General features: G+C 51.3%; 8 protein-coding genes across 8 annotated transcripts; 6 read left to right on the top strand and 2 right to left on the bottom strand.

The window, feature by feature from the left end:
• Positions 1-1,126: 1,126 nt before the first annotated feature.
• On the bottom strand, positions 1,127-2,500 carry A1O9_01500 (uncharacterized protein; the record flags this gene model as incomplete). Its single annotated transcript, XM_013410658.1, has 1 exon — positions 1,127-2,500. A coding segment is annotated over one exon (1,374 nt), but the record flags the coding sequence as incomplete, so codon positions are not given.
• A 1,339-nt stretch (positions 2,501-3,839) lies between these two features.
• A1O9_01499 (uncharacterized protein) lies at positions 3,840-4,861 on the top strand (the record flags this gene model as incomplete). The annotated part of the gene is made up of 4 exons (XM_013410657.1): positions 3,840-3,876; positions 3,928-4,024; positions 4,072-4,427; positions 4,476-4,861. 4 exons carry the CDS (start codon positions 3,840-3,842, stop codon positions 4,859-4,861), a joined length of 876 nt encoding a protein of 291 aa, XP_013266111.1.
• A 2,424-nt stretch (positions 4,862-7,285) lies between these two features.
• A1O9_01498 (uncharacterized protein) lies at positions 7,286-7,714 on the top strand (the record flags this gene model as incomplete). The annotated part of the gene is made up of 1 exon (XM_013410656.1): positions 7,286-7,714. The coding sequence occupies one exon, from the start codon at positions 7,286-7,288 to the stop codon at positions 7,712-7,714; it is 429 nt and encodes a 142-aa protein (XP_013266110.1).
• A 2,031-nt stretch (positions 7,715-9,745) lies between these two features.
• A1O9_01497 (uncharacterized protein) lies at positions 9,746-10,640 on the top strand (the record flags this gene model as incomplete). Its single annotated transcript, XM_013410655.1, has 2 exons — positions 9,746-10,207; positions 10,248-10,640. The coding sequence occupies 2 exons, from the start codon at positions 9,746-9,748 to the stop codon at positions 10,638-10,640; spliced, it is 855 nt and encodes a 284-aa protein (XP_013266109.1).
• A 1,062-nt stretch (positions 10,641-11,702) lies between these two features.
• On the top strand, positions 11,703-12,062 carry A1O9_01496 (uncharacterized protein; the record flags this gene model as incomplete). The annotated part of the gene is made up of 1 exon (XM_013410654.1): positions 11,703-12,062. The coding sequence occupies one exon, from the start codon at positions 11,703-11,705 to the stop codon at positions 12,060-12,062; it is 360 nt and encodes a 119-aa protein (XP_013266108.1).
• A 2,800-nt stretch (positions 12,063-14,862) lies between these two features.
• On the bottom strand, positions 14,863-16,461 carry A1O9_01495 (acyl-CoA dehydrogenase; the record flags this gene model as incomplete). Its single annotated transcript, XM_013410653.1, has 4 exons — positions 14,863-15,381; positions 15,428-15,745; positions 15,795-16,268; positions 16,348-16,461. 4 exons carry the CDS (start codon positions 16,459-16,461, stop codon positions 14,863-14,865), a joined length of 1,425 nt encoding a protein of 474 aa, XP_013266107.1.
• A 1,972-nt stretch (positions 16,462-18,433) lies between these two features.
• Positions 18,434-19,436, top strand: A1O9_01494 (uncharacterized protein; the record flags this gene model as incomplete). The annotated part of the gene is made up of 2 exons (XM_013410652.1): positions 18,434-18,548; positions 18,601-19,436. 2 exons carry the CDS (start codon positions 18,434-18,436, stop codon positions 19,434-19,436), a joined length of 951 nt encoding a protein of 316 aa, XP_013266106.1.
• Positions 19,437-21,913: 2,477 nt separating this feature from the next.
• Positions 21,914-23,098, top strand: A1O9_01493 (uncharacterized protein; the record flags this gene model as incomplete). The annotated part of the gene is made up of 1 exon (XM_013410651.1): positions 21,914-23,098. A coding segment is annotated over one exon (1,185 nt), but the record flags the coding sequence as incomplete, so codon positions are not given.
• Positions 23,099-24,405: the final 1,307 nt, after the last annotated feature.

Genomic DNA, 24,405 nt, shown 5'->3' with positions numbered 1-24,405 from the left:
TTCATCTATGGCAGCTATCATCCTCTGCATCACGATACCTTTATGACTGGGACCGCGTTCTGAGAGCAGCCACGACCTCCAATCCACCGCTAGTTGCAAACCGCCATCGCAGAGTGGTACTACGGTTGTTTTCTCTGCAGGGATCTACCACTTTCATTTACGGCCATTACGAAGATGATATATTTGACCAGATAAGAGATGAAAATCAAGAAAGTTAGACTACTTTGCGAAAGTCGAGGGGCCACACCATTTTGATCTTCATATGCTTTCCACAAGCAAGGAATAAGATACCCAAAAATCTGATTGAGAGTCTCGCAGCCCATAATCAGAAAGAGAGTTGCGAGCTAGAGTTGGAAACAGTTGAGTCGAGGGGAATTCCTCTTTTGAATTTATTTCACAGGCGGGAAGATGGAACAATATTCAGCTCACGGATTAACGAGAGAAGTGATTTGGGAGGCGAACTGGTTTTGGGTAGCACGCAATCAATAATACGGGGTTTGTTCGTGGAATACTTCAATATTCCTACTCCATTTCGAGACTGAATCAGCCCAAAAGTGATAACTCCTTTTCTATTCCATTTGCAATTCCCCCCCCCCCCCCCCGGCAAACCCCCCCTTCCCAGAAAGAGCCAAAGAGGCAGTTTGCTGGAAAAGGCTCAGACTTGGTTCATCCCATTCAACTCGGAATATCAGGGAACTTGAATTTGCATATGGGAGTACTGTAGGTTGCGAGGATCTACATACTCTCAGAAAACAAGGAGGGGACAAAGAAGCGAAAGACAACTGCAGAGAAACGCCACTCAACAGGCGACGTTCCATTTTGAAACACTACATTACTTCTACACAAATATATCTTAACAATGGTGGAGGCGCTCTGCTCATTCAATTCATCTCATTCATAATTCGTCGAACTTCGTGAGTCGCGGGTCTTCTTGCTCTTGATGCTGGCGCTGTGGAGAAGTTTTTCCACCTGCTTCTCCCTCGAAACTACTGCTTAGGGCACTACTTAGCAAGCCTGAGCCTGACAGCTCATGGGGCTCTTCGGGAAGGACGGTTTTGCGGTTGCGGTTTCGGTCTGCGATGTTGAGGAGGAGAGACTTGACTTCGTCGGGGAGGTTGTTGTGGGCGAGTATGCGCTCGTTGTCAGCGGGGGAGCCGTGGTGGGTTTCCACGCCTAGGCGAAGACTCTTGTTCCAGTGTCCCGCGTCGCGGTGCAGCCCGAGGCCGGCTTGTACGGGGTCACCGTGGAAGCACCATTCCTTGACCAGGATCAGGGCGAGGAAGAGAAGGGCGATGGACACCATCGTGTACCAGCACACCGTGTTCACGCGGACCCATGCCCGCCGGTTGGAGGCTTCTCGTTGCTCCCAGTTCTCCAAGATCATTCGCGCATTCTCCAGCCGCTGCGACAGGTCCTCCGCGCGTCGTGATGCGGTTTTCCCGCGTTGGCTCAATTCAGTGGCGCGCTGATCCCGCGCTTGGAATGTTTCTTGGAATGTGGCGGCGCGGTGACGAGTATCTGTCTCCAGGCGGTGGGTTTCTTTCTCGAAGTTGTGCACTAGCTGGCCGGTTTGTTTGGAAAGGGATTGGAATGAGGTGATGGTTCCGATTAGATTGTTGAGTTTTTCGAGGAGGTTGTAGTACCCGTAGTCAAGGCGCCGTGTCATATCGACACCGGTGGCTGTGATCTCGTTCACCCGGCTGCGCATCTCGTCTTCTGCCTCAGCCAGCTCAGCGTCTCTTCGGATGATATCGTCTTTCTTGACGTGAAGACGTCTGGCGAACCGGGTTTGGTCTCCGCGCTCCAGTAGCAACTCGAATGAAGTTTTCTGTACCATGGGTAGTTGATCTGTGTCACTCGTCGCACGTCGGTGGAGGTCGTATCGTCCGCCATTATTGTAATCAGCGTTAGTGCTCTCTGAAGGGCCGAAGGTGCGTTGGAGGTCGGCGTATCTGGACGATTGAGGTGATGAGGATGAGAGGTTGTTGTGAGAGTATGCGTTGTCGTTGCTGAATAAGGTTGTCTGCAATGTGCGTCGCTCTTTTTCGGCGTTGAGTCTTGCGACTAGATGTGGCAGTGTGGACGCGGTGTTTCTATCCTTGTCGTGTTTCGGATTGTGGCTACCAGGATGGGCTTCGCTCTGTGTATGTCGATGTCGTCTGTGGGATACGTTCTTGCCTGGACTGTGGTTCTGACCGGAACTTGAGTGTGATTGAGAGTGATGGTGTTGTCGATGGCTAGAGCCTGGGAGGTGGAGCCGAGGGAGCTTCTCTGCCGTTTTCTCAAAAGCTGCTGTCGCTGGAGCTGCAAGGAGCGCAGCTCGCGAGTGAGACTTAGAATCCTCAGGTGCAAGGTACGACTTAGCCCGAGTGTGCTGTGGCCGCGTCAAGGGGTGCCTTGCACTGGGAGGTGCTACGAATTGTGATCGTTCGGGAGAGGCATCTGATCGTGTTGGGTTGGTATGTGATCGAGAACGGGACAGAACTGGTCGAGGATGGCTGTAGCCGCTTGCCATTGCAAATGACATCTGGCTTTCAAACAAAGACATTTCAAAGGTTGGAATGCCAGACCGAGGATGAGTGTTAATGATCAGAGGACAAGAGAGGCATCTCGGCAATGGTGGCTGCCCTACTTCGAAGTCCTGAGTTTCCCGCTGCCGAGGGCACAGGAGAAGTGTGAAGTCGCTTACCGTCATCGACGAGGCCGAGTCACGCCCTCCAAGTCATCCAAGTCACGTGCGAGGCTGGGCATACGAGTACTGTAAGTTCTCAGGCCAAGAACTTCTGACTTTTCCTGCACACGAAAGGAGATTGATCCATTGGCCCTTATACCAACTTTACTCGTAGTAGTCCGTAAGCACTCGTACATGAGGCCTCCTGGTATCGAACCTTGTTTGCCCAGAGACATGGCGGATAACGGTACCAGAAGTACTTCATATATACCAATCCTCAGCTTTTCGAGAATGCAAGGGAAATTATCCACCTGCTAATCAGTACGAGTGGACTACTTGGAACGTGTAAGCTGGAGCGCATGTGGCCTCCCCAGACCTTGTCATAACTCCACAAATGCACCCAAAGAAGCACAGCTCTAAATGGGCGCCTCAGTCCTTCCATCTCGGGTCTCGCTAGTCGCTACTCGGACAGTACTGCAGTGCTTTACTTCTGACCGAGGACTCCGTGTATGTGACTGAATCCTTCGATTGTGCTCCGTGGACCGTCATCTTCCGTCAGATAGCCCCTATTCCAGATACAATCTATTGAGAAGGCGTACGCGTAGATATCTAGCAATGGATCTCCCTGAATCTGACAGATCGTCGGGCCCGCTTCCCTGTGGGTGCCTGGGGGTGTTGTTGGCTTGGCATGGAAGGGAGAGTCGGAAAGAGTATAAGCGCCAGACGCGTTAGGCTTAGCGCCAATAAAATTCCCACTTGGTAACTTGGAAGGCGCATGAAGGCGAGAGAGTCCAGGTCGCACCTTCCCTATTCCCGTTATTTCCAAAAGGCGCGTCTCTCTTTTTTTCGCCCACCACTGGCAGGGACGAGAAACCGGACAGTCCTGTATCAGCATCGGCATCAGCATCTGCATCAGCATCTTGCCTCATCATCTGGACTCATCATCTGGCCTCATCCAAGCTCCCCATCGCCTTGCAGCCTCATCCCATCGACTCTGCCTCTCTTTGCTTCTTGCTAGGCTGGTCTCTTTATTCTTCTCCTGCCTCGCTACTTCACACTCTCTTCTTCTCATCCATCATCGTCAAAACTCTTCCGTTTCCCGTTGCCTTACATCATCCACTGGACTCATCGACTCGAATTCTCTCATCCATCCTCGCGTACTCTCACGATGGCTGACTTTGAAGATTCTGCTGCGCGCTATGAAGGTAACGTCACCTAGCCTTGCGTCGACTAATCATCATCTAATCCTCGTCCAGATGACCAACGCTACGAACGTCGTGATCGCTCTGCATCGCCACGAGGTGACCGTGATGATCGAAATCGCAGCCGCTCACCCAATGGCCGTGAAAGACCGTCAGTACAATCTCATTCCTTATTCAACCCCCACTGACTTTCCTCAGTCCTCCACCTCCCTCGGACACAAGAATGAAAGACGCTCCAGAAGATGAGGGTGCTGTGAACACCGGTTCAAATCTTTTCGTCACTGGCATACATCCTCGCCTCACCGAGGGTGATGTTTCTCGCTTGTTCGAAAAATACGGTGATGTGGAAAGCTGCTCAATCATGTTGGATCCTCACACAAAGGAATCTCGCGGCTTTGGCTTCGTAAAGATGGTAACCACTGAGCAAGCCGAGGCTGCCAAGGAAGGTCTCCAAGGCGAGACCATTGAGGGTCGCACTCTCAGCATTGAGAAGGCTCGTCGTGCGCGTCCCCGTACACCAACCCCAGGCAAATATTTCGGTCCTCCCAAGCGTGGTAAGGGAACTTCTTCCTGGTCTGATACTTGACGCTAACTTGTCTCAGGTGATTTCCGTGGACCCCCTGGTGGTGGCCGTGGTGGCGGTTATCGTGAGCGCTACGACGATCGCCGCGGTGGCTACCCTCCCCGTCGTGACGATTATCGTGGCTCTCGACACAATGATGATTATGAGCGACGAGGCTACGGAGGTGGCGGTCGTCGTGAGAGAGATGACGGATACGGCGGTCGCGGCATTGATCGCTATGAGAGTCGACGTGGTGATGATAGCTACACTGGAGGTGCTAGCGGTGGCGGCAGTGGTGGCGAGCGTCGTGGCTACTACCGTGGCGGCGAAGATCGCGGCTATGGAGCCACTCCCCGCGACGAAGCCCCTCGTGATTACGCCGGTGGACGGGATTATCCTCGCGAGGACCGATATGCTAGCAGGTAAGGAGACATCGGTCTACTCTCATGTCAACACATTTCCTTCACACGGATGTGAAGCCTCGGCCAGCTATGACAAGTATTTTCGGTCCGTTCGATGTATTTTCGCTATGCTCTATCCAGCTGCGACCACAAAAGCACACTTGTTATTTCGAGACAGAAAGGCTATGGCCTTTGTTCTTCGCGGCGCAGCAGGGAATCGGTTCATGGTTGATCAATGACCAAACGGTCAAAAAAATTTGCTCCTGATCGACGGCATGATTGTCGACATGTATCACAACCATCTCGCCTGGCTCTTTTTCTCGTACTCGACTAAAATCATTATGGGGTTTTTTGCGGCAGTCAGCATACTTTCGTTGAGCGCCTGCTTTCACCTTAGTTGGCCTTCCCGCCCAAAGAATCGGCGTCAAGATCGACCCAGAGTCTGTGCCTTACGCATCTTGCAATCCAAAAAAAAAAATAACAATGCACCGCCATTAACGCCATGATTTCACACGCCAGTAGTTCCGCCCGTCGCTCAATTAATCACTCCTGTCAGTACATGCCAGCACTCAAACCCCCTTGACAGCATCATAATGCGACTTTTTTGAACTGCAGCACAGACCACCATCACCCTTATTGACAGCTCTCAACAAGTATACCTGCAGACTTCAAGTACTCACCCATCGTTGCCGATATTTTAACCCTCCACAACTCACTAGGTACATAAGAACTTGCAACTGGCTACAACTACAAACGTGATGTTGCTGGCCAGACATCCTGATCCCATGCTCGAATTCCAGGAATCTCCAGTTGAAAACAGCAATCATGTGCATATCAGTTTCCTGCCATTGAGGCTGGTGAAGCTGAGATATTTTAATATTGTACCTCGACATTCCAATCTGAGCTCTCCATGGAATCGATGTTAAACAGCGTCCACAAATGATATGAGATCAAGGCAGAGGTATGTCTCCATTGCGTGGGCACTGGTACTAATTTGATACCTGTCGACTACGAGAACGTGACCGATTGTTTCTTGAATACAAAGTGCTCTTCGAATGCTTGTATGGAACTGGCGACTTCTCTTTAGTTGCCAGCCTTGGTGGTCATGGAGCAAGAGACTACGGTCATTCAAGATCAACGAATCAAAATCAGAGTCACGAAGAACGAATATGACTCTTGCAAAGGTAACTTCAGTCTTCGACTAAGGCTGCAATTCCCGCATGAGCGATGAATAATGATGTTAGCGGCTTTCCACGAAGAGCCTTCGTCGCCTGGTCAGGAGGAGCGTGCTTTATCCGGACGACTAAATTTTAGGTGATAAGGGCCGAATGCTGGTGACGATCACGCTCCCATTCCAGGCCTTCGTAGCTTCGTCGGATTACATCCGAATCTACCTCCAATGGACTAGCGGAACCAAATTGAGGCACTAATCACTGTGCACAGGGCCTGTTGTCCTGACATCTCTCTTTCGATTGCAGAAACTCCACACGAATGAGCGACAAAACCCGCCCACTGTGACTGCCTTGTCAGTGTTGAATTCGAGAGGAACCTGCACAGGGATCTTCACGGCATGATATTCTAAATTCACATTCTTTCTCTACATAAATCGCATGGACCTTTCCGTGCTTCGTACATGCTTCCCCTCGGGATAATGTATGCAGGTAGTCATCACAATTGCAGACTCACTATTAGCATCACCCAAAGAGCATCCTACAGTTGTCCAGAACGGGTAGGGAAGCGATTGAAAATCAATAACGCCATGCAGGCCATCATACTTAGGAAAGAGCAAATATTATTTTGGTCTACCAGAGAGATGGTAGGTCGTCCCTGGGGTGGTGATATTGATTCGAGCCGGTCTCAAGCCGCATATCACATAGACAGGCCACTGGGAGAGCACTGGAGCAGGTACAAGGCTGCAGCTGCGATTGGGTATAGACGGGACAGATGCAAGTAGTATCACATCGTGGGCGCCTGAGCAGAAGCGATCATTGGTGAGTGGTGGAGTGACGCTCGGGCCACCTTTGTGATGAGAGCGAATAGGCAAACCCTCAACTCTTGCGATAAAATCTACCCGAGTTTCATGTATATCTATAACCGCCCACCTCGACCTCTTCTGCGACCTCTCCTTTCTCTCTTCTCCATCCCAAAACATTGATTGTTCTGGAGCGTTTCTTAATCGTATAGTTCTCTATTCTTCATATCTGCAAATCTAAAATTGGCTGGTCCACTTTTCTATTTTTGCCACAACCCCTGCTATTCCCAACCACTACCCCGCGCTTCTGATATACGGATACACAAATCTTTATTATTTCATATCAACTTGGAAAGATCGCTATATCTTCAACGCTCCCAAGCCTTGCTCAAGTCTACCGTGCCGATCACTATCAACACCTCAACTCGAAAGACTCATCCTATAATTCCACAATTCAATATCCACCAAACAGTCAACATGTTTGCCTCCAGAGCCGTCAAGCCCAAGTTGTCCTTGAACATCTCGTCGGCAACGAGCCCAGCCAGCCGACCAACATTGTCGCTCAAGTCACCAATGACCATGACAGCCATGCGATCACCCATCTCCCCAGCTCCCGTATCGCCATCTCCCATCAGTCCCACGGTACGCAACACGAGGCTGAACCAGCGGGGTTACTCGACTACCAGTGTGCAGCAACCAACATACGCATATGCGAACCCCAGCACGTCACGGAGCATCTTGAAGAAGTCCTCACGATCAACATCAAGCTCCAGCTCTACGCGACGACAGTTGTCTTTCTCTGAGACTCCAGTCGTGTATTGCGTCACCCCGATCGAGGAGGAAGACTATTACGGAACCAACAACAAGAAGATGTCCCGGGACGAACGGAGATGGCTTCGGAGATGACCTTCATCATGAGGTGATGCATTATTCATTGACTTTGCAGCGTTATATTGTGTGTTATATTGAAGACATTTATGATATGATGACACCCCATGGGCCATGACCAAGGGGAGGGCGAGGTGGATACCCGCCCACAACCGTTTTTCGATAATTTGATGTGGAACAAGCTAGATGCAGGGCGTCACCATCCTTCACAGGACGGGTTTTTGAGGCCGGAACAGATTTCGTGTGTACATAGAAGAAGAGATACTACTTACCGGGGACGGACAAGAAGAGCACATCACTATCCCTCATACTAAGCAACAATATCACTTGTCACCCAGGAACCTGGCCAAATTAGAGGAGTCCCTGATCTGCGAATCTGTGTCTGTATAAGCTTGCCACAGGTGTTGTACTAGCATGCCTGCGGGATACGGAGAGAAGATAGTCGTACTTATCATTCTACTCGTAAAGTTAGTTATCTCTGACCGCCAACGGTAGGGCGATCCTACTCTCCTACTCGTACGGAATACATAGCGCGGGCACGAGGCTCGGGAAGGGGGGGGTGTCCCTGAACTTGGCAAGCCCGCGATTCTTGTTTTCCGTCGAGAGAACCCTCCTGAACCTGTATCCCACTCAGCAGCTAATTCTCGACGACATGCATTTGTTCCGCAGCTACTATGGTAGATTGCCAATTAACTTCCGACATCAGAGCTAAAGTGGACGATAAGCTGGACAACGAATCGGCGCGTGGAGAAAGGTACATTTGACGATCCCCATGGATGGAGATACCCGCCGTACCTATTTTTAGGCCGCCGCCTCCACGCGTGGATCATTTAAGCGCTTGCCAAAAAGACAACCTGCGTTTCGAGATTTTTGGACTTCATCCAAGCAGCTCTTGACTTACTCGCTGGACAGTCTGTGATGTGTATGTGTGTGAGTGGAAATGTTTGATTGATACGGCAAATGATCGATTATGCCCTCCTGCCCTGAGTTGCGCACTGGGCAGCCTCTCCATTACAGACTTCAAACCCATCCCAGTTGTATCAGAGGGAAACGCCGTATCATCCTATGGCCAGGCGGCTACATTTCATAACTCAATCTGTTATGATATCCATGGGCTGACCAATACCCACGTTGACCACTCGATCTATGCTAGGTGCTCTGGGGCAGCAGGAGTTACACTAGCCAGACAGGGTCTACCTGAGGCCACGACTTACCGGAATGGTATAAACTCAGCCTTTCCATACATGCCTCGCCCATGCCTCCCGGCGGCTACTGGAGATTCGCCTCGCAGAGAGCGGCTGTCATTCCCTCTGTCAATGGCTCGCGCCTTGACATGACCTAGGATTTGTACCAAATATACGTATGGCGACTACATGCATGGAGGGCAAGATCCACACAAACAACCTCACAGCGCAAGGCTCAAGTTTCACTTTGGCTGCAGATGTGGCTCCTTCCACCACGACTACGGCTGCTGACCAATGAACCAGGCGATTTCATACTCCCCTTGAGGCGCCGATGCCAGATCGTGCGCTTGGAGCGAGCCTCATCGTCAGTTTTAAGTGTTATGTGAGACTTGATCGAACAGTGTCCAGTTTCGCGTCTCTTTTTCCTCTTTCAAATCTGAAATTGACGCCCCGAGTTTCAAGTTGTCTGCAAGGCGAATGTGCGCTGGATACAAACCTTCATAAGCCTCTGGTCAGGCTCGAATCATCCGGAACTTCAAGTTTTCTTTATGTCCAGTCCTCGACCTTTTACAAGGAGGTCGCCTCGGTCGTTTTGTTTATTGCCCTCCTTTCTTCGTGTACCCTCGTTGTACTTCACCCTTTTCTTCCCTTCTCTAATCATAATCCTGACTCTGCTGCCCACATCCACTAGCGAGCCGGTTTCTCGACCTTTGAGCCTGGTGTTCAAGGACCTATTCTTCGGTCACAGGACATGACCAGGCGTCTTACATTTGAATCAATGCCAAAGAAGCGAACAGTACCACGCCAGCCTGTACCGAGACCAGCACCATACAACCTTAGACATCCAGCAAACACGACCACGAACATGGCCGCAATTATGAACCCTCCCTTTCAGTCTTGGCCACAAACTCAACCAACTCATAATATGAGTTGGGGAGACCCTCATTTGCAGTACACTCAACAACCTATGATGGCGACTCTAATGCAGCCAATTAGACCTCCATCGATACAGGCTACTCTCATGCAAAGGGAGCAGGTGCCACGACCGGGTCAAAGTGGGCCATGGACGCCAGAGGAAGATGCCATCCTTTTGGAAGAACGAAGCCGTGGGTCAGCTTGGGATGACATTCATAATCGGCACTTCCCGGGAAAATCAGGAAATGCCTGTCGCAAGCGACATGAGAGGTTGTTGACCAAGGCACGTGACACAAACTGGGACGATACCAGAATCAACAATCTCCTGGTTGTCTACAGTCGTCATCGCGAGAGTGTGTGGAGGCAGGTGGCGGATGAAGTGGGAGAGAAATGGGAGGATGTTGAGCGAGTGGTAAGTACTGTTTCTTTGAACCCGGCTTGATGGCTTGCAGGCTGATTCGTGTGAATGGCAGATACTTCAACAACGGCTTCGAAATCTGCGTGTGGGAGTTCGCCCTGGACAACATAGAAGAACCAGGTCACGCACGAGCTCCAATCCAGCCGTGTTTGGCGAGTATGAACGCCAATCGTCCCAAGACGAACTCGAGCACACCGACGACAGTGGTATTGCCCTGGGTCAAGGTGGACATAGTCGACGCACAAGTGAGCTAGGGACGAACGTGCTTCAACCACACAACACAACTGTCACCACGACCAGTCTTCCCAGCGTCGACCACATCTTGTCGGAGCCGCTGAAGCTTGAGTATCTGTCTTCAGATCATCACCACGGCCATGGCTATCACTCAGACCCTCGAGTCGGAAACGGGTACAGCTATTCACACTGAAGGGGAAAACCAAAAAAAGAAAAGAAACAACGAGACGTACTAATACAGAAGATCAAGACGGATACAACAGCTTTTCGGATTGGTTATCGGCCCAGAGTTGGATTAAGAAACGAATTTGCTTCTTGCTCGGTTTTAGTGTTACTAAGGAGTTTGCCGGAAGGCGTACGATAATGTCGGAAGGGAAGACTGGATCATTGAATTTAAGAGAGGAGGAGAGCGCGCGTGCCGGTTGGTCTATTTGGATATGCACCCCTGTGCGGCGATCTACTCTGCACTATTTGGCCCTTTTTGTATGAGTGGATGGATGCATGGCGTTCTGTACGGCTACGGATATGGAATGGAAAGATTCCCGCAGCTAGGAATCAAAATTGGAGGAGGACGAGCTGGCGTGGAAACCACGCCAGCAAGGAATGGGATGGACAACTGGACAATAACTGCATAGAATACTGGAAGGGCAAGAGCGAAGAAAGGGGAGAGGTAGAGAGAGAAAACCGCGCCTTGGGTACCTCTATGCGTGTGCCAAGTACCAAGTTGCCTATCATGAAATAACGAATACCTTACTTTTACCCACCTAAACTTCCCAGGCTGCCTGGGGGTTACCTGACGCAGGAGCCCTTGGGCCTCGTGGGCTTTCAATCAAATCACTCTAGCACGCGCTCTCGGAATATCCCGGCCGAAAGTCCTTGCTCGACCGGCCTTATGATTCTCCGTATGGCCGGTGCAGTTTGGGGAACACGGCTTCTCCAGGCGAGGTCAATTTATCTGTTTGTCTCTCGAGCCATTGCAATCTTCAACTCTCATGAGAGAGTCCAACCATAGCGCATTCTACCTTGTGATGAGACGGTAGCGCGCAGCACATTATGAATACAGTATGTAAATCATTCGTCGCTGGACGACACGCCCCGCTGACTTTGTTGCTAGATTAGATCAACCTGGTATGCTTCCATCTCGTTTCAGCCCACCACGAAGACGCCCTCACCGCTGCCGTGCTTTCAAGAGCTTGGTATCATCTAGCATTGGGCGCAAGACATGGCGAAGAGCTGACAGACCACCTCCCTTAGGATGGGCTGGGGAGTCCTCTGTGTGGCGGGCGGAGGAGCCTACTATTTCGCGAAGCGATCCATCAATGCCGACCGAGCGGCACGGTTCGAAGCGGAACAGAAGAAACAGTCGCGACTACGACGATTAGAAGCCCAGCAGAGCGGAGCGTTCAGCGACGCCTCGATCAAGTCTAGAACGAAAACGCACGCCGGCAACAGCACCAAGGGCCCCGATCATGCAGGGAGCCCGAGCAGCGAGATCAGTGAGGATGCGGCGCCGGTCAGTCATGCACCTGTCGACGCAGAGCAGCGGGCGAGGGAAAAGAGCAAGTACGAAGCTGCAGAGCCATTCAGGAGCAAAAAGGGCGACAGGTTCAGTTGAAAGATCTTGTGTAAAACCAACGGAAACGACCCACGAGATGCTCATGGAACATGAGCGGGGCCATTTACGAAAGAAAGAAAAGGACAATCGGGATACAGCCTGAATTGTCGTGTACATCCCTTTCCCCCCTCCGCCGACGCTAATGGGCCCGTTTCATTATACGGCCAAATGCCCAAACTCGTTCGCAGCCCGATTTGAGAACTGGTATCGCTTGATGTGTATATCATGAGTCGCCATTCGAATGCAGAAATCCAATTAAAACCACTGACCTCCAACGCCGACCATGTGCTGGTATCATATCATGTCTTGTGTGTTGCAATTAAGCGTGGCAGCATAGTGGTGCATAGTGCTGTTTCCTCGAAGCGTTTGGATGCCCCGAGTCTCGTTCTCGCTTTGATTCGATTGCCGGCGGGACGAAGGGCAGTATGACGGCAGATGTGATGAATGCGCCGGCCACAGCAGATTGTAGTTTTGTAGCTTGTCTTGGAGCTTGTGCTGAGAAATGGCGGACGGCCGTGTGGGCGACGGAGTTGGCGACGACGCTGCTGACGCTCATGTTTGCGACTTCTTTGGTGGTAGGAAGTTGGAGAAAGCACACCAAGACCAGGTGCCGGGGCAATTGAGGACAGCTGGAAACGACCCAAAGAGAGAGGGGCTGCCTGGGGGGGAGAGGCCAGGTATTTGAACCACTGTGGTTGTGTGGTTTATCTTACAGAAATGGAAGCAAGCGCATTTGCAAGCAAGCAGATTGGTTGCAAAGTGACGCAGCCAGCCTGTTGGGGGGTGGGAAGTGCTCCTCGTACATACGCCTGGTGGGATGTTGGACACAGGATTGCAGCAGGCAACGAGAGTGTGGAGGCCGTGGTGGAGGAGCGCCGGTGAAAGATTGAGTCACAGGTGAGTACGAGCAACTCGAACGTGGGAATCGGAGAGGATTGCGTGCTCAGGGCGTAATGTACGGATTGTCACTGTATCAGTTGGGCAGCTACGAGTATCCATTCACCGAAGAGATTGGGGTGGCCTATAAGATATAGAAAATACAATGGTCGTGGTCGCGGTAGTGGCCTGAGGGCGACCCGACGTTGTGCTGCCCCCGTACCAGCACCACAATACCGTGGCATTTGTCGATGGTTTGTCATGCCACACTGAAGTCCCGGGCAGCCAGGGGCACCCAAGGGGGCACCCGTGGGGGGGCTGATGAAAGCGTTTGTTTACGAGGACACCGAAGACCATTCATTTCCTGACCATCTGCCAGTGGCCCAGTGGTTAGTCCGACTTACCCGCGGAATAGAAGCCGGGATGTGTTTGTCGGCTAGTGTACGGTGTACCTCGTCCACACAGCAGTTGACGGAGAAGTCTGGACTCAGGAGTCAGGCGGGTTGGGACCGACGGGCTTGTACGAAAGGCCGCCGTGCCCTTAGCAGTGTGGTTGCGGTTGCAGTGCGTGCTTCGGGAAGACGGCACGAGTCGATGTGCCCGAGCACCGGGCTCTCCAAACTTGGGGGCAAGTCGATGCTAGGCACTCTGTAGCCTCGCAATTACATCCATGCCTTACATCTGTCGTAGGTAGGGATGTAGTGCGGAGTATATGTATATAAACCGCCTCAGTCGGCGGTGGGCAACTTGACTCCTCGAGAGGGCTGTTGTGATGTCATCTAGTTTACAGGCCGAACTAAAGATACTACATATAATAATGACAGCAGCTGTGATGACCCATGAAAGTGTCTTCATTTATTCGTTTATATTCATACTTAGTTAATGTGTGGAAACAGAGAAGTAACGCGACTCTGTTCCTTCTCCTAGACGCACACGTTAGAGTCCTTGTATGTCAGACCCTTCTTTGAACTTCCGGCTCGGGCTGATGGCACCAAGGCGCTACCTACGAGTAAGGAGAAGGCTGGAGACACGTGAGGAACAACTTCCCAGGCTGAGTCACGTGCAGAGCCTAAGGTGTGATTTTAGCTCCTGGCATAATAGCGGCCATGCCCATATCTTAGTTAGTCAACAAGCTTCGCTGCCATACCTCCTTCCCACAAATACCACAAAGGCACTCTTGGCCGTCCACTAGACAGGTTACGCACCGGTTTTGGGGCATTGTAGGATGCTTAATTACGAGTAAGCTTTTTATAGGGCTCCCCAAGCAGCAAGAAACTTTCTCAGCCTAGGGGTCCTAGTAATAGCCACGCTATACTACTCCAGGCAACTAATTCGGCTATAATTCATAAATTAACCCCTTAGGTTCCTAAACGTACTCGGAACAGGCCTGTCGAACAATTGTGACACTCTAAAGCCGCGATAACTGTCAATGTCCCAAGGCAGCTTACAGGCTGCGATATGGGTTTTCCATTCAGAAGATCTTCTAACGCTTGACGAACCGTCACTTTTGAGAGCCGTGAGTGGCCTTTTGGTTGGGGGCCATGCCTGCTCCTGCGCCGGCGTGGCTGCGTATCCTAGGATCAACCACTGCATTCAAAGCCTTCGTTGGAGCAGGACTGCTGTTCCAGTATGTTACATGTCGTATGCCATCTGCGTACTCTGCCTATGCTACCACGGAAGGAAGGATTTCGCCCACGGCCCATTCTGGCTGCCTAGACTTGGTGCCGTCTCCAATGCTACCACCGTCGTCTGGACCCTCTACAGCGTCATTATCTCCTCATTTCCTCCATATGTACCCGTCACACCAGGGACGACGGATTATCTGTCCTTGTATCGGTTGCAACTGTACAGAGTTCTAATAATTCCAGCAGCTTGCAGACTAGTATCATTTCATATAGGTAAAGAGATATTTCCCGAAGCGTGGTTACAACTTCGACGCTCCATAAGATCTATTCAAAGACAACTGGTCCATTTGAAGGAGACCATAGTCCCTGAACATTTCTGATGTTCTTGTTTTTTGAGCTTCGATACGGCCCTTCAACGCCAGTCCCTTTTTGATCTCATTCCTCCCGAGCTGAAAGAGGTGTACTTCGTCTGGTCCATCGACGATCCTCATCATCCTTGCGATCGCCGACATGGCGGCTAATGGAGTGTCTTGAGAAACACCGGCACCTCCATTTGCTTGTATCGCACGATCAATGACTTTGGTCATAACCTTTGGAACTAGCACCTTCACCTCGGCAATTTCTTTGAGAGCATGTTTCGCATCACCTTCATCAATTTTCTGGGCAGCATTCAGCACAGCAAGTCGGGCTGCATCAATGTCAATCCTGCTTTGTGCGACTCTCTCGATCAACATCCCGTGCTCAGCAAGCGGTTTTCCAAAAGTGGTTTGGCTAGGGTCTCCGACACGAGCAAGTGTCCATTCAAGCGCTTTTTCAGCCTGCAAGACTTCATCAGCGGAAACTATTAATAACCGAGAGACTTACCGCCCCGATGGACCTCATGGCATGGTGAATTCTTCCAGGCCCTAGTCTGCCTTGGACAACTTCGAACCCTCGGCCTTCACCCAAAATGACACTCGCCTTCGACACGTGAACGTTGTTAAAGGAAATGTGAGCATGGCCTTCTGGAGCATGATCAAACCCGATCACAGATAGGACCCTCTTCACTGTTACTCCAGGTGTATCGGATGGCACAACCATGACAGAATGCTGCCGGTACAAATCTTCATTGGTCGGATCAGTCCGTCCGAGCACAATATAAACCTTGCACCTCAAATCCCCTGCACCACTGCTCCACCATTTCTCAATGATGTTAGTACCTGATTTCTTATCCCGATTCTGCAGAACTTACCTCCCCATTGAGAACCCATCCACCGTCACGAGCTCTTTCCATCCTAAGTCCCGGCCCAATGTTCGTTGCATCACTACTTGCAACTCCTGGCTCCGTCATCAAAAAAGCACTTCGAATAGTGCCTTCTAGTAATGGCTCTAGCCACAATTTCTTCTGTTCCGCATTCCCATACTTGGCTAACAACTCCATGTTCCCTGTATCGGGCGCAGAACAGTTACACGCCTCACTTGCGATCATACTCTTACCCAGAAGTTCCGCCATGAGCGCATACTCGAGGTTTGTAAAATCAGCACCAAGGCCATGGAAGTGATTACGTGGCAGAAATAGATTCCACAGGCCTAAAGCACGGGCACGGCTTTTCAGATCCTCGAGGATGGCTGGATGGGCCGAGAACCGCTCCTGTGTCGTTTGGCCAAGGGCGGCCTCGAAGACGGGGTCCGCTGGAATACATTCCTGTTCGACGAACCGTTCCACCTAGAGCGCGAAGAAAGTGAAGCTAGTCAACTTCTGACGAGATTTCAAGATTGGCATATGGGTAAGAACTGTTGCTTACAGTATCAATACACTGCTTCGCCCTCTCACTGACGAGATGCCTCACAATAGAGGGAATCCGCTCAGATGCTGGTATGTGTCCATTGACACCGTTCACAAGGCAGGACGAATACATGGCTGTCACAGTAGAAAAGCTTGCTCTGCAATTCGGATATTTCTTATGCTGCGTCCGAACGGATGGTATATATGTTGTATTTCTCTATTCCTAGCCTTTCGGATGTTTTACGATAGTGGAATGGTTGAAACCTAAAAGCGTTAGTTAGTTGAGTTGAGTTGAGTAATCACTATCGTCTAAATCTTAGGGAGGACACGGGAGGCGTACCCGACACAGCGGATAGTCTCACCTGGGAACGGCCAAGAACCCAGCTGATCCGAGGTCTCCCAACCACGTGTTGACAATGGTTGGATTTCCAGAATTCGAAGAGTGTCGTGACTAAAAGCTATCGTTATGCAGAGCACAAGGTGAATGCATGAAAATCATGCTGTGACTAGAGCAAATGTCACAAAAGCCTCGGCTCTTGAGGAACCACGGTGCCACTGACATATTATCTACAAACCAGAGCCAGACAAACAGCCACAGAACAATACTCCGGAATATGGTCCTCCAAGTCTCCCTTACAATGAGCCTCTGGACTCTCTGCTTCCTGTCAGTTCTTGACAAGGAATGAAACGAAACATTGGAAGAATCGCCCTTCACACTGTGGGTTGATTCTGGCCACGGGATAACGACAGGCTGCCAGAGGTGGCCAAGGTTCTTGATAACCCGGTTGTCCTCGTGAGGACAAACCACATCCTTTGATTCGAGAAGTGTTTCCATGGCATTTGAGCTACCGAGGTCCTTGCTTTAGTATGATTAATTTCTTCGGCTATCTTCCCAAATCGATCTTCAGCACTTCATCGAAGATTTCATTCTTGAAGTTGGTGCCTGCTCATGGAAACTCCAACATACTGCGGCCACACGTAAACAGACAGATCTAATAACTTTCAGACCATTGAACCTTTTCCAATTTCTCCATAATGCCGCCGGCACCACCACTCAAAGCTCTCCTCTTCGACATCGCTGTGTGTATGTGTGTGTCTCTCTCTCTTCGCTTTTGCAAGCAATCCTGGACTTCGAACGCTCTCAAAGCCTTCCGGTTAGCCGGCCCAATTGACGCGATTGGGGCAAATCGCCCAGCGAAGCCTGGTAGGCCATCGAGCAGGGAGGTTGACACTTGCTACTGGCTAGTTTGCTTGATTTAAGAGAGATCTCGAGGATCCTGCTGTAGGGGGGATTTCCATTTGAATGTAAACAATGAGCCCTGCCGACTCCGAACATTAACGCCGAATATCCGTTCTGGCAGAGAATGAAAATAGCACGCATATAGGATGAGTATAGCAAAAGCTATTAGTGCATAGAGTCTATAGCTACATGGGTACAAGTAGTACCTTGACGATTATCGCACAACGAACTCAAGTATGCAGGGTACGTAGAACTCCCTGGCGTTATGCGCGCAGGTCAGTGATAGGCCGTGATTTAACTCTTGGCGTCCTGATCCAGAAGTCACTAACTAAGAACGCCACGGCGCTATAACAAGACCTTTACTAAATGGGGCAGGCTCGGGAGGTACTAGATCCATATTTGCCATCGTGAAAGTAATGTGCGCAACCTGTCTATTGCACATGCTCACTACTGCCAGTCTAAGTGGCACTTGAACTCCGAATCCACTGGAGAGGTGCTGGACTTCACTTTCATAACTGCTTGTCCATCACGAAATCACTGGGACTCGTTCCCTTCCAATTCCCGTGAAATAGCCCATCACCAAATTGTTGGCGGGTTCGTTTCGCTATCCGCCCCCTCAGTCATAAATATTCGATCACCATGCTGAGACAAAGGTGAGCCATCTGAACTGGTGAGACTTCCAGATGAGATTCACTTCGGCTTGACAGATCCGTTGCAGAAACAAGACTCCTTTTCATTAAAGTCGCGTTCCTTCTTCAACTTTCTCTTTTTCGATCTGTTATCACTCCTCGCTGTCCTTTGCCTCGATCTCCGCGCTTCGGCCGCCACGTCGTTATTTTCTCTTGCTTGGTCCTAAGTCTCAGTTATGCCGCCTATGATGTTGTTGTTTTCGGTCCCACGGTTTCCTAGAGGCTTCTCTATCGCTGCATTTGCCGTACTCCTCCTACTCGCCAGCCAAGCTCAGTCGAAGCTCTTCTCCGGTAAGCGTTAGCTCTAAGACTGAAACGTTGAGGCTTTCGCTGACAGACCTAGGGGATCTGAGATGGACGAGAAGTCGAGATTCACAGCTTGAGCAAAAAGACTTGGACATTGGTCTCACCCACCTGTTGACTCTCCGGGACGTTGACGAAGATCCAGTCCTTGTGAAGGCAATGCAGGTCATAGACACAGTTACTGCCAGATCAACATGCCATCAAGCTGCCGCTGCTCAGCTACTCGGTACCTGTAAAGCCGCGGGGAAAGACGTTGCCGCCGAAGAAGGTAAACATGAGCTATTGGAGCGAGCCAAATCAGTCTATGCTGTCAGGTTGTCGGTTTGCGAGACTGGGGAGGGAAGAGCTGCAATCCCGACCGCGTGCAAGCCCATCCTGGCGGCCCCCCGACAGCTGAGCAGCGAGTTCGAGGTAGTCAACAGTGTCTATCTTCCACAGTGTCTGGAGGCTCTGATGGTGGAACACTACTATTGGACGAGCTACAGCAACAGCCGACAAGATGCAAACACTTTATGCCAAGCTGTGACGTTAGAGGCCAGCAGACTAGAAGCACTTCAGTCTTACCAACGCCTCGCGGAACTCCTACCCACCTTTCGGAGTGACCTTCTGTCAACGCGCTCCCAGTGGTTGGCATTTGTCAAGCAACAAGAACAAAGCACTCAAGAGCTAGGAAAGCTCCAACGGAAGAACCAGGAAGAGTCTGAGTCACAACACAAGCTTGAAATGGAACTGCTCCACTCTGCGATGAATGTGGCAAAGGAAGGACTAGATGATGCTTCTCGACTTATGCAGCAGTCCATGGCCAGTGCTGGCTCTGGCATCGAACAGAGTCGCGAAGTGAGTTTTGGCAAAGCCATGGCTAAGGCCGTCAGCTAATTCTTGCCAGGTTATCACACAAGTGTTGATGGACTTCGGTAGCCTGCGCAGGATGCTCAACGAGGCCACCGTCTCCGCAGGCAAAACCAATGCCGAAAATGCCGCGAGGCAGGCGATGGAGATGCAAAGCATCCATGAGCTTGCGCTAGTGACCTCGGAAGTACTTCGAGGCACGAATGTGAAGGAAATTATGCTGGTAACTTGGATATTGCCCTAAGTTTTGCGTGATTTCGACTAATCTCGCCTAGGGCTTCCACGAGCTATTCACCCAAATGAGAGCAGAAATAGGCGACCTCCTTGATGCTCAGACAACACAATTAACCAGCGCAAAGCAACAAATACAAATGAGTGAGGAGCTTGCACAAAGGCAGAAAGCCAATCTTGCTTGGAGTGAGAAATTGATGGGCAATTCGGTTCACTTAGCTTCAGAACTTGACAGTGCGTCTGAAGCTGCTGGCCAGATGTCATACCAGTTGGAAACTGTCAACCAGGCACTTGGAAGAGTCGAGAGAGCCTCCTCCGCTCTCCACACTATCCTTGCATTCATCGCTATTCCGGCCCGGATCATGGATTTGATACACTTCAGGCTCCTCGGTATCTTTGTTATGCCAACAGCCTTACTATACTTCTGCAAGCCTTGGAGGTACCCATGCATGCTCATTACCCTATATGGTAGGGGTTTTCACCTCCGCCTCTGAAGCTGAATCAATCTTTGACATATTCTAGTTTTTATCGAAAGCACCATATCTCTTGTTGGCGAACATAGAGCCATCATTTTATCCCACACCCAGCAGTTAGTACAATTATCTCGAGCAACGTTGATCTTCACGTTACAATGTTCGAGAGGAAACAGGGTGTGGGTCGCACCTACCTTCCTTCTTATGATCTGGATCACGGTCGAAGTTATTCGCAACCGGAAGAACCAAGTTTCATCGATCTTCAAGTCTCAGCATACCTCCAACCAACGAGAATTCGATATGGACTTTGCCGTGGAACGTCGCTTGCGCAGTGGAAAACGATGGCAACCTTCTCAAGACAGATTCCGACGAGCAGCCACAGTTTGTTGATTCCGGTTACCACTCAAGCCAGGCGGTTTTTTTCTCAAGGCGCGTTTGATAAATCATGAGTTGATGATTGATACAAACGTAAAGGAATTTGATGGAGCCGATGTTATTCAGCGGCGGTATGCTAGCGAGATATGCATGTTCTGCTTTGATGCTCCTTTTGTTTCGGAAGCTATGGGGTGGAAACGGCCACAATTTGAGTCAGAGCAGCTCTTGCGAAGCGTGCTTGCTCTAAAGTTGAGCAGCGAACGGAGAATTATCGAGTACGTCCTTCTGGCTGGGAGGAAAAGGTCTGAGGGGCAGTTCAATCCTGAATTATTGAGCAAGCACAGTTCATCACAGGGAGATTCCACTTTAAAGCCAGCAGAGCCATCCATGATCAGGATTTGCTTGTCCTAGAGCCGAGGAGCGATATCGAGCCTATTCCTAGCAGGGAGACAAAGGTCTGTGGACTGTTCAGTCTTGAATTCACAAGCAGGCATAGTCCATCGCCGGGGTATTGCCTTTAGGACTGACCAGAGTATTCCAGAACTTTGACGCCAGGCTCACTAGGCAACCTCCCAAAGGAGGGACCGTCTCAATACTAATTACAACTCAGAACAATTATTCGCTTCACTCGTATCTGCGTGACGCACACCACCAGCGACTTAGAGCACGATTAGCTAGCTGCATGATGAGTCAATTTTCGGATAATCCAAGTCGAGTACAAAGGCGCGGCCTGAAACGAGATCTTGAGAGCTGAACGACCATGTCCAGACAAGAAGACGCTTGAAGCCGTAGGACAACCTAGGAAATGCCCGAGGAAAGGACCCACCCCTGAAAACAGCGACACGACAGGCTACAAGGAACCAGAGCTTTCCTATCCTCGGTAGAGGGGGCTGTGCTCCAGGCCTTCGTATTCAGATTCACAACAGCCTTTCACCACGCCAATGCAAGCCAAATTCTTGTCTGTGCAACGAAGGCACCTATGCTGTTGTCACGCTGGCTTTTTGCCGATACCGGTCCATGGCCCATGATTTGTTGATGGTGCCCCTCGTACCAAGTACCCAGGGGTGGCGACAGGCAGGCGAGTCAGCCTTGCCGGACTTGACGAGCGTCGAGCTCTATCTTCCACCCCTGCTCTGATGGCCTTTTTGCAAGAAACCCCTTCCCCCCATTTTCTTGGAGCGGTACGAGGCGCTGCATGCTAGCGACCAGTGACCACAGGCATCTGTATCTCTACGATGATTTAAGTCAGGCAAGAACTACGTGCCATTTGAGCTTGAAAGCGATACACTTTGATCTCGTCACACACCCGCTAGTTGTCAAGAGTCCAATAATTACCAAGAACCGTCGAGTTGAGGCTCGAGATTGATATATTTGAAAGCAAACGCCGATCTGTGCCCCGAGAGATCAGTCCTGACGGCCATGGCGCGCACAGTACCTCTAAGACTTCTGTTAGCCTCGACGGCGTCGCTGCTTCTCGTCTCTACGCGTGTCCTGGCAGGGGGAACAGCAAATGCAGTCATCCAGTCCGTTCCACATATCGTCCCAGGCGCGACGATTGACCAGCACAAGGTTGAGCAGATCCAGAACCTGCTGAAGAACCAGGTCCAGAAACCAGTCACAGACATCCTCCTCGAAGATGCCAAGCGGTGGAATGACATCTTCGCGAGTCACATCAACTGGGTCGACATCATCTACGGCGGCGGCGGTCCCCTCAGCGCACTCTGCTCCGACAGATGTCGCCGCTGTGCCTCCGGTTGTAATCCTATCTGCTGCCAGGTCGGGGGCACCGTCATCACAGGCCTGCGACCCGACGGACCGTCTGGGAACAGCGGGCCCGTCCAGAGCCTTCTCCCACCTCTCGCCTGCCCGTGCCATTGTGAAGAAAGCTGCCCGGCCTGGGTCCAAGCCAACTGCTGTTCAACGACCCAGGGACAGGCACCCGCCGCCGACGACACGAGGCTGCGTGCATCTGCAAACCTGGACCGCGAGCGCGTGCGCGCAGTCGAGAACCAACGCCTCCTAATTCTGAAAGACAAGAAAACCCCCTGGACGCCCGAGACATGCCCCTGCACCTGCGAGGTCGACTGCCCACCATACGTGCAGTCGATATGCTGCACAGAGAAGAAGCCAGGCAAACCGAAACAAAGCCCCGGCGACGACGACAACAACGCCCTCCCACAGCCACAGCCACCGGCTCCGCAACCAACCCTCCCATCTGTCCTGCCGCCCCCACCCGCCAACGTGCTCTCGCTGGTAGCGGAAAGCCGCGCCAGTGGGCCACTGTCGGTCTGGGCACGGATCAACTTGACGGTCTTCGACAGCTTCATCACGATGGACCTGGTGAACGGGCTGCAGCGGGCGGCGGAGCTGACGCAAAATGAAGTCACGGGCGCGGCGGAGCTCGTGCTCAACGTCGTCGTCGGGCCCAGGGACGACAGAAAGGCCTACGCCCAGAGCTTCCAGGTCGTCGACGGCTCGGACCTCGCCGAGAAGGAGCAGGTCCTCTTGGGCCTCGGCTTCATGAGCAGGATCGGCGCAGTGGAGATCAAAGGCGAGTTCTTGACCGGGCTCGATGAGGGCTTGTCGCTCTTGACTGGCACGACGGCCGTCGAGGAGCAGCTCGAGGATCCGTCGAGGCTGGTGAGGGATGAGTTGTGAAGCCCTAGGGGCTTGGTTTTGGGTTTCCCCCACTTGCTGCTGAGAGTACGTCGTTTGTACTTCGCCTTGATTTGTTGTAGAAGTTTGAGCGAGGGTTGTCGCATCGCTCCCATTCGTGTGGTAGACAGACTAGCACAATATGGGTGGTCATCGGACACACTCTTTCGAGATTCTCGTCCGCGCTCAAAACATCCCGCCAATGCCAAGGCTATAAAGTATTTGGTATCATGACAGTCATTTTGCCGAAATGACGGACAACCTAGAAGCGGATTCACGAGTCCGGTAGAAGAGGCTTCATCATTGCGCGCCCCGAGTGCGGAAAGTGGACTGCACTGGGTAGTCGACTGGGTCATCCGTTAGACACCGAAAATGCCAACATATGCTTTATCTGTTCGCGACTCACCGCGTCTGGGGACGAAGGTGATGTCGCCCTGTGCTCAGCCTAGCCAGTACAGTACGAGTTCGGGTGAGATCGCCTGGGACTCACCGATCATGGGGGCCGGATTCCAGGTTGTGAAGGACAAGTCTTCCACACATATTCACGTTGCAGTACTAACGGTCAAAGGCTCCGTTGAGCGATGCTACTATTCCTCGAGACGAACGCTGCCGAGCATTGCCGAGCACCCAGACCATTCTACCCTCTTGGCAATTGAAGACTGCTGCTTGGGTTTATGGTGCTAGCCAGTAAATTACGCTGTTCTTGTGATACAGCAATTGACTCTCTTCTTGCCCGCAGGGACATACTGACGCATATAAGTCTAATTTCCCAGGGCATTGTCGGTCAGAGAACAAGACATAATTGTCGATGAAATGCTATAGCAGGAAGATCGAGAGATTTGTCGGTTTTGGCCCTCCCACACCTGGACTCCTCCAACTGCAGCTGACCAGGAGAGGATGGTATTCTCTCCAAACTTTCGTATTCAACGCTGGTCGGCCATGAGACTGAAATTCTGGCAACCCCCCCCCCCCCCCTTTGGCTCTTGGGTATTGCTTTCCCCGGTTGTTGCTGGCCACTTGAAGGGATCACTTAAGGCTGTGGCGTCGGGCCTGAGGAATGTGGCAGGGATCAGCGAATGAGGCACGACTGTAAGCGATATTTGGCTGGAGAATGTACACAACTACAGCAGCCAACACTGGAAAGCTGCCAGCGAGTTTCTTTCAAGTAACCTACTTGCTCTTTGCGAAGGCTCCGACTCATTCTGTAGTGACCGCCGTCAGGTTGCAGGTAAGTACAAATGCCTCCCGCGGCAGCCTAATGG

Source organism: Exophiala aquamarina (genome assembly GCF_000709125.1).
Source record: "Exophiala aquamarina CBS 119918 chromosome Unknown aczIA-supercont1.1, whole genome shotgun sequence".
In the NCBI taxonomy this organism is placed as follows: domain Eukaryota; kingdom Fungi; phylum Ascomycota; class Eurotiomycetes; order Chaetothyriales; family Herpotrichiellaceae; genus Exophiala; species Exophiala aquamarina.
This window is presented reverse-complemented; position numbering and strand designations above follow the sequence as displayed.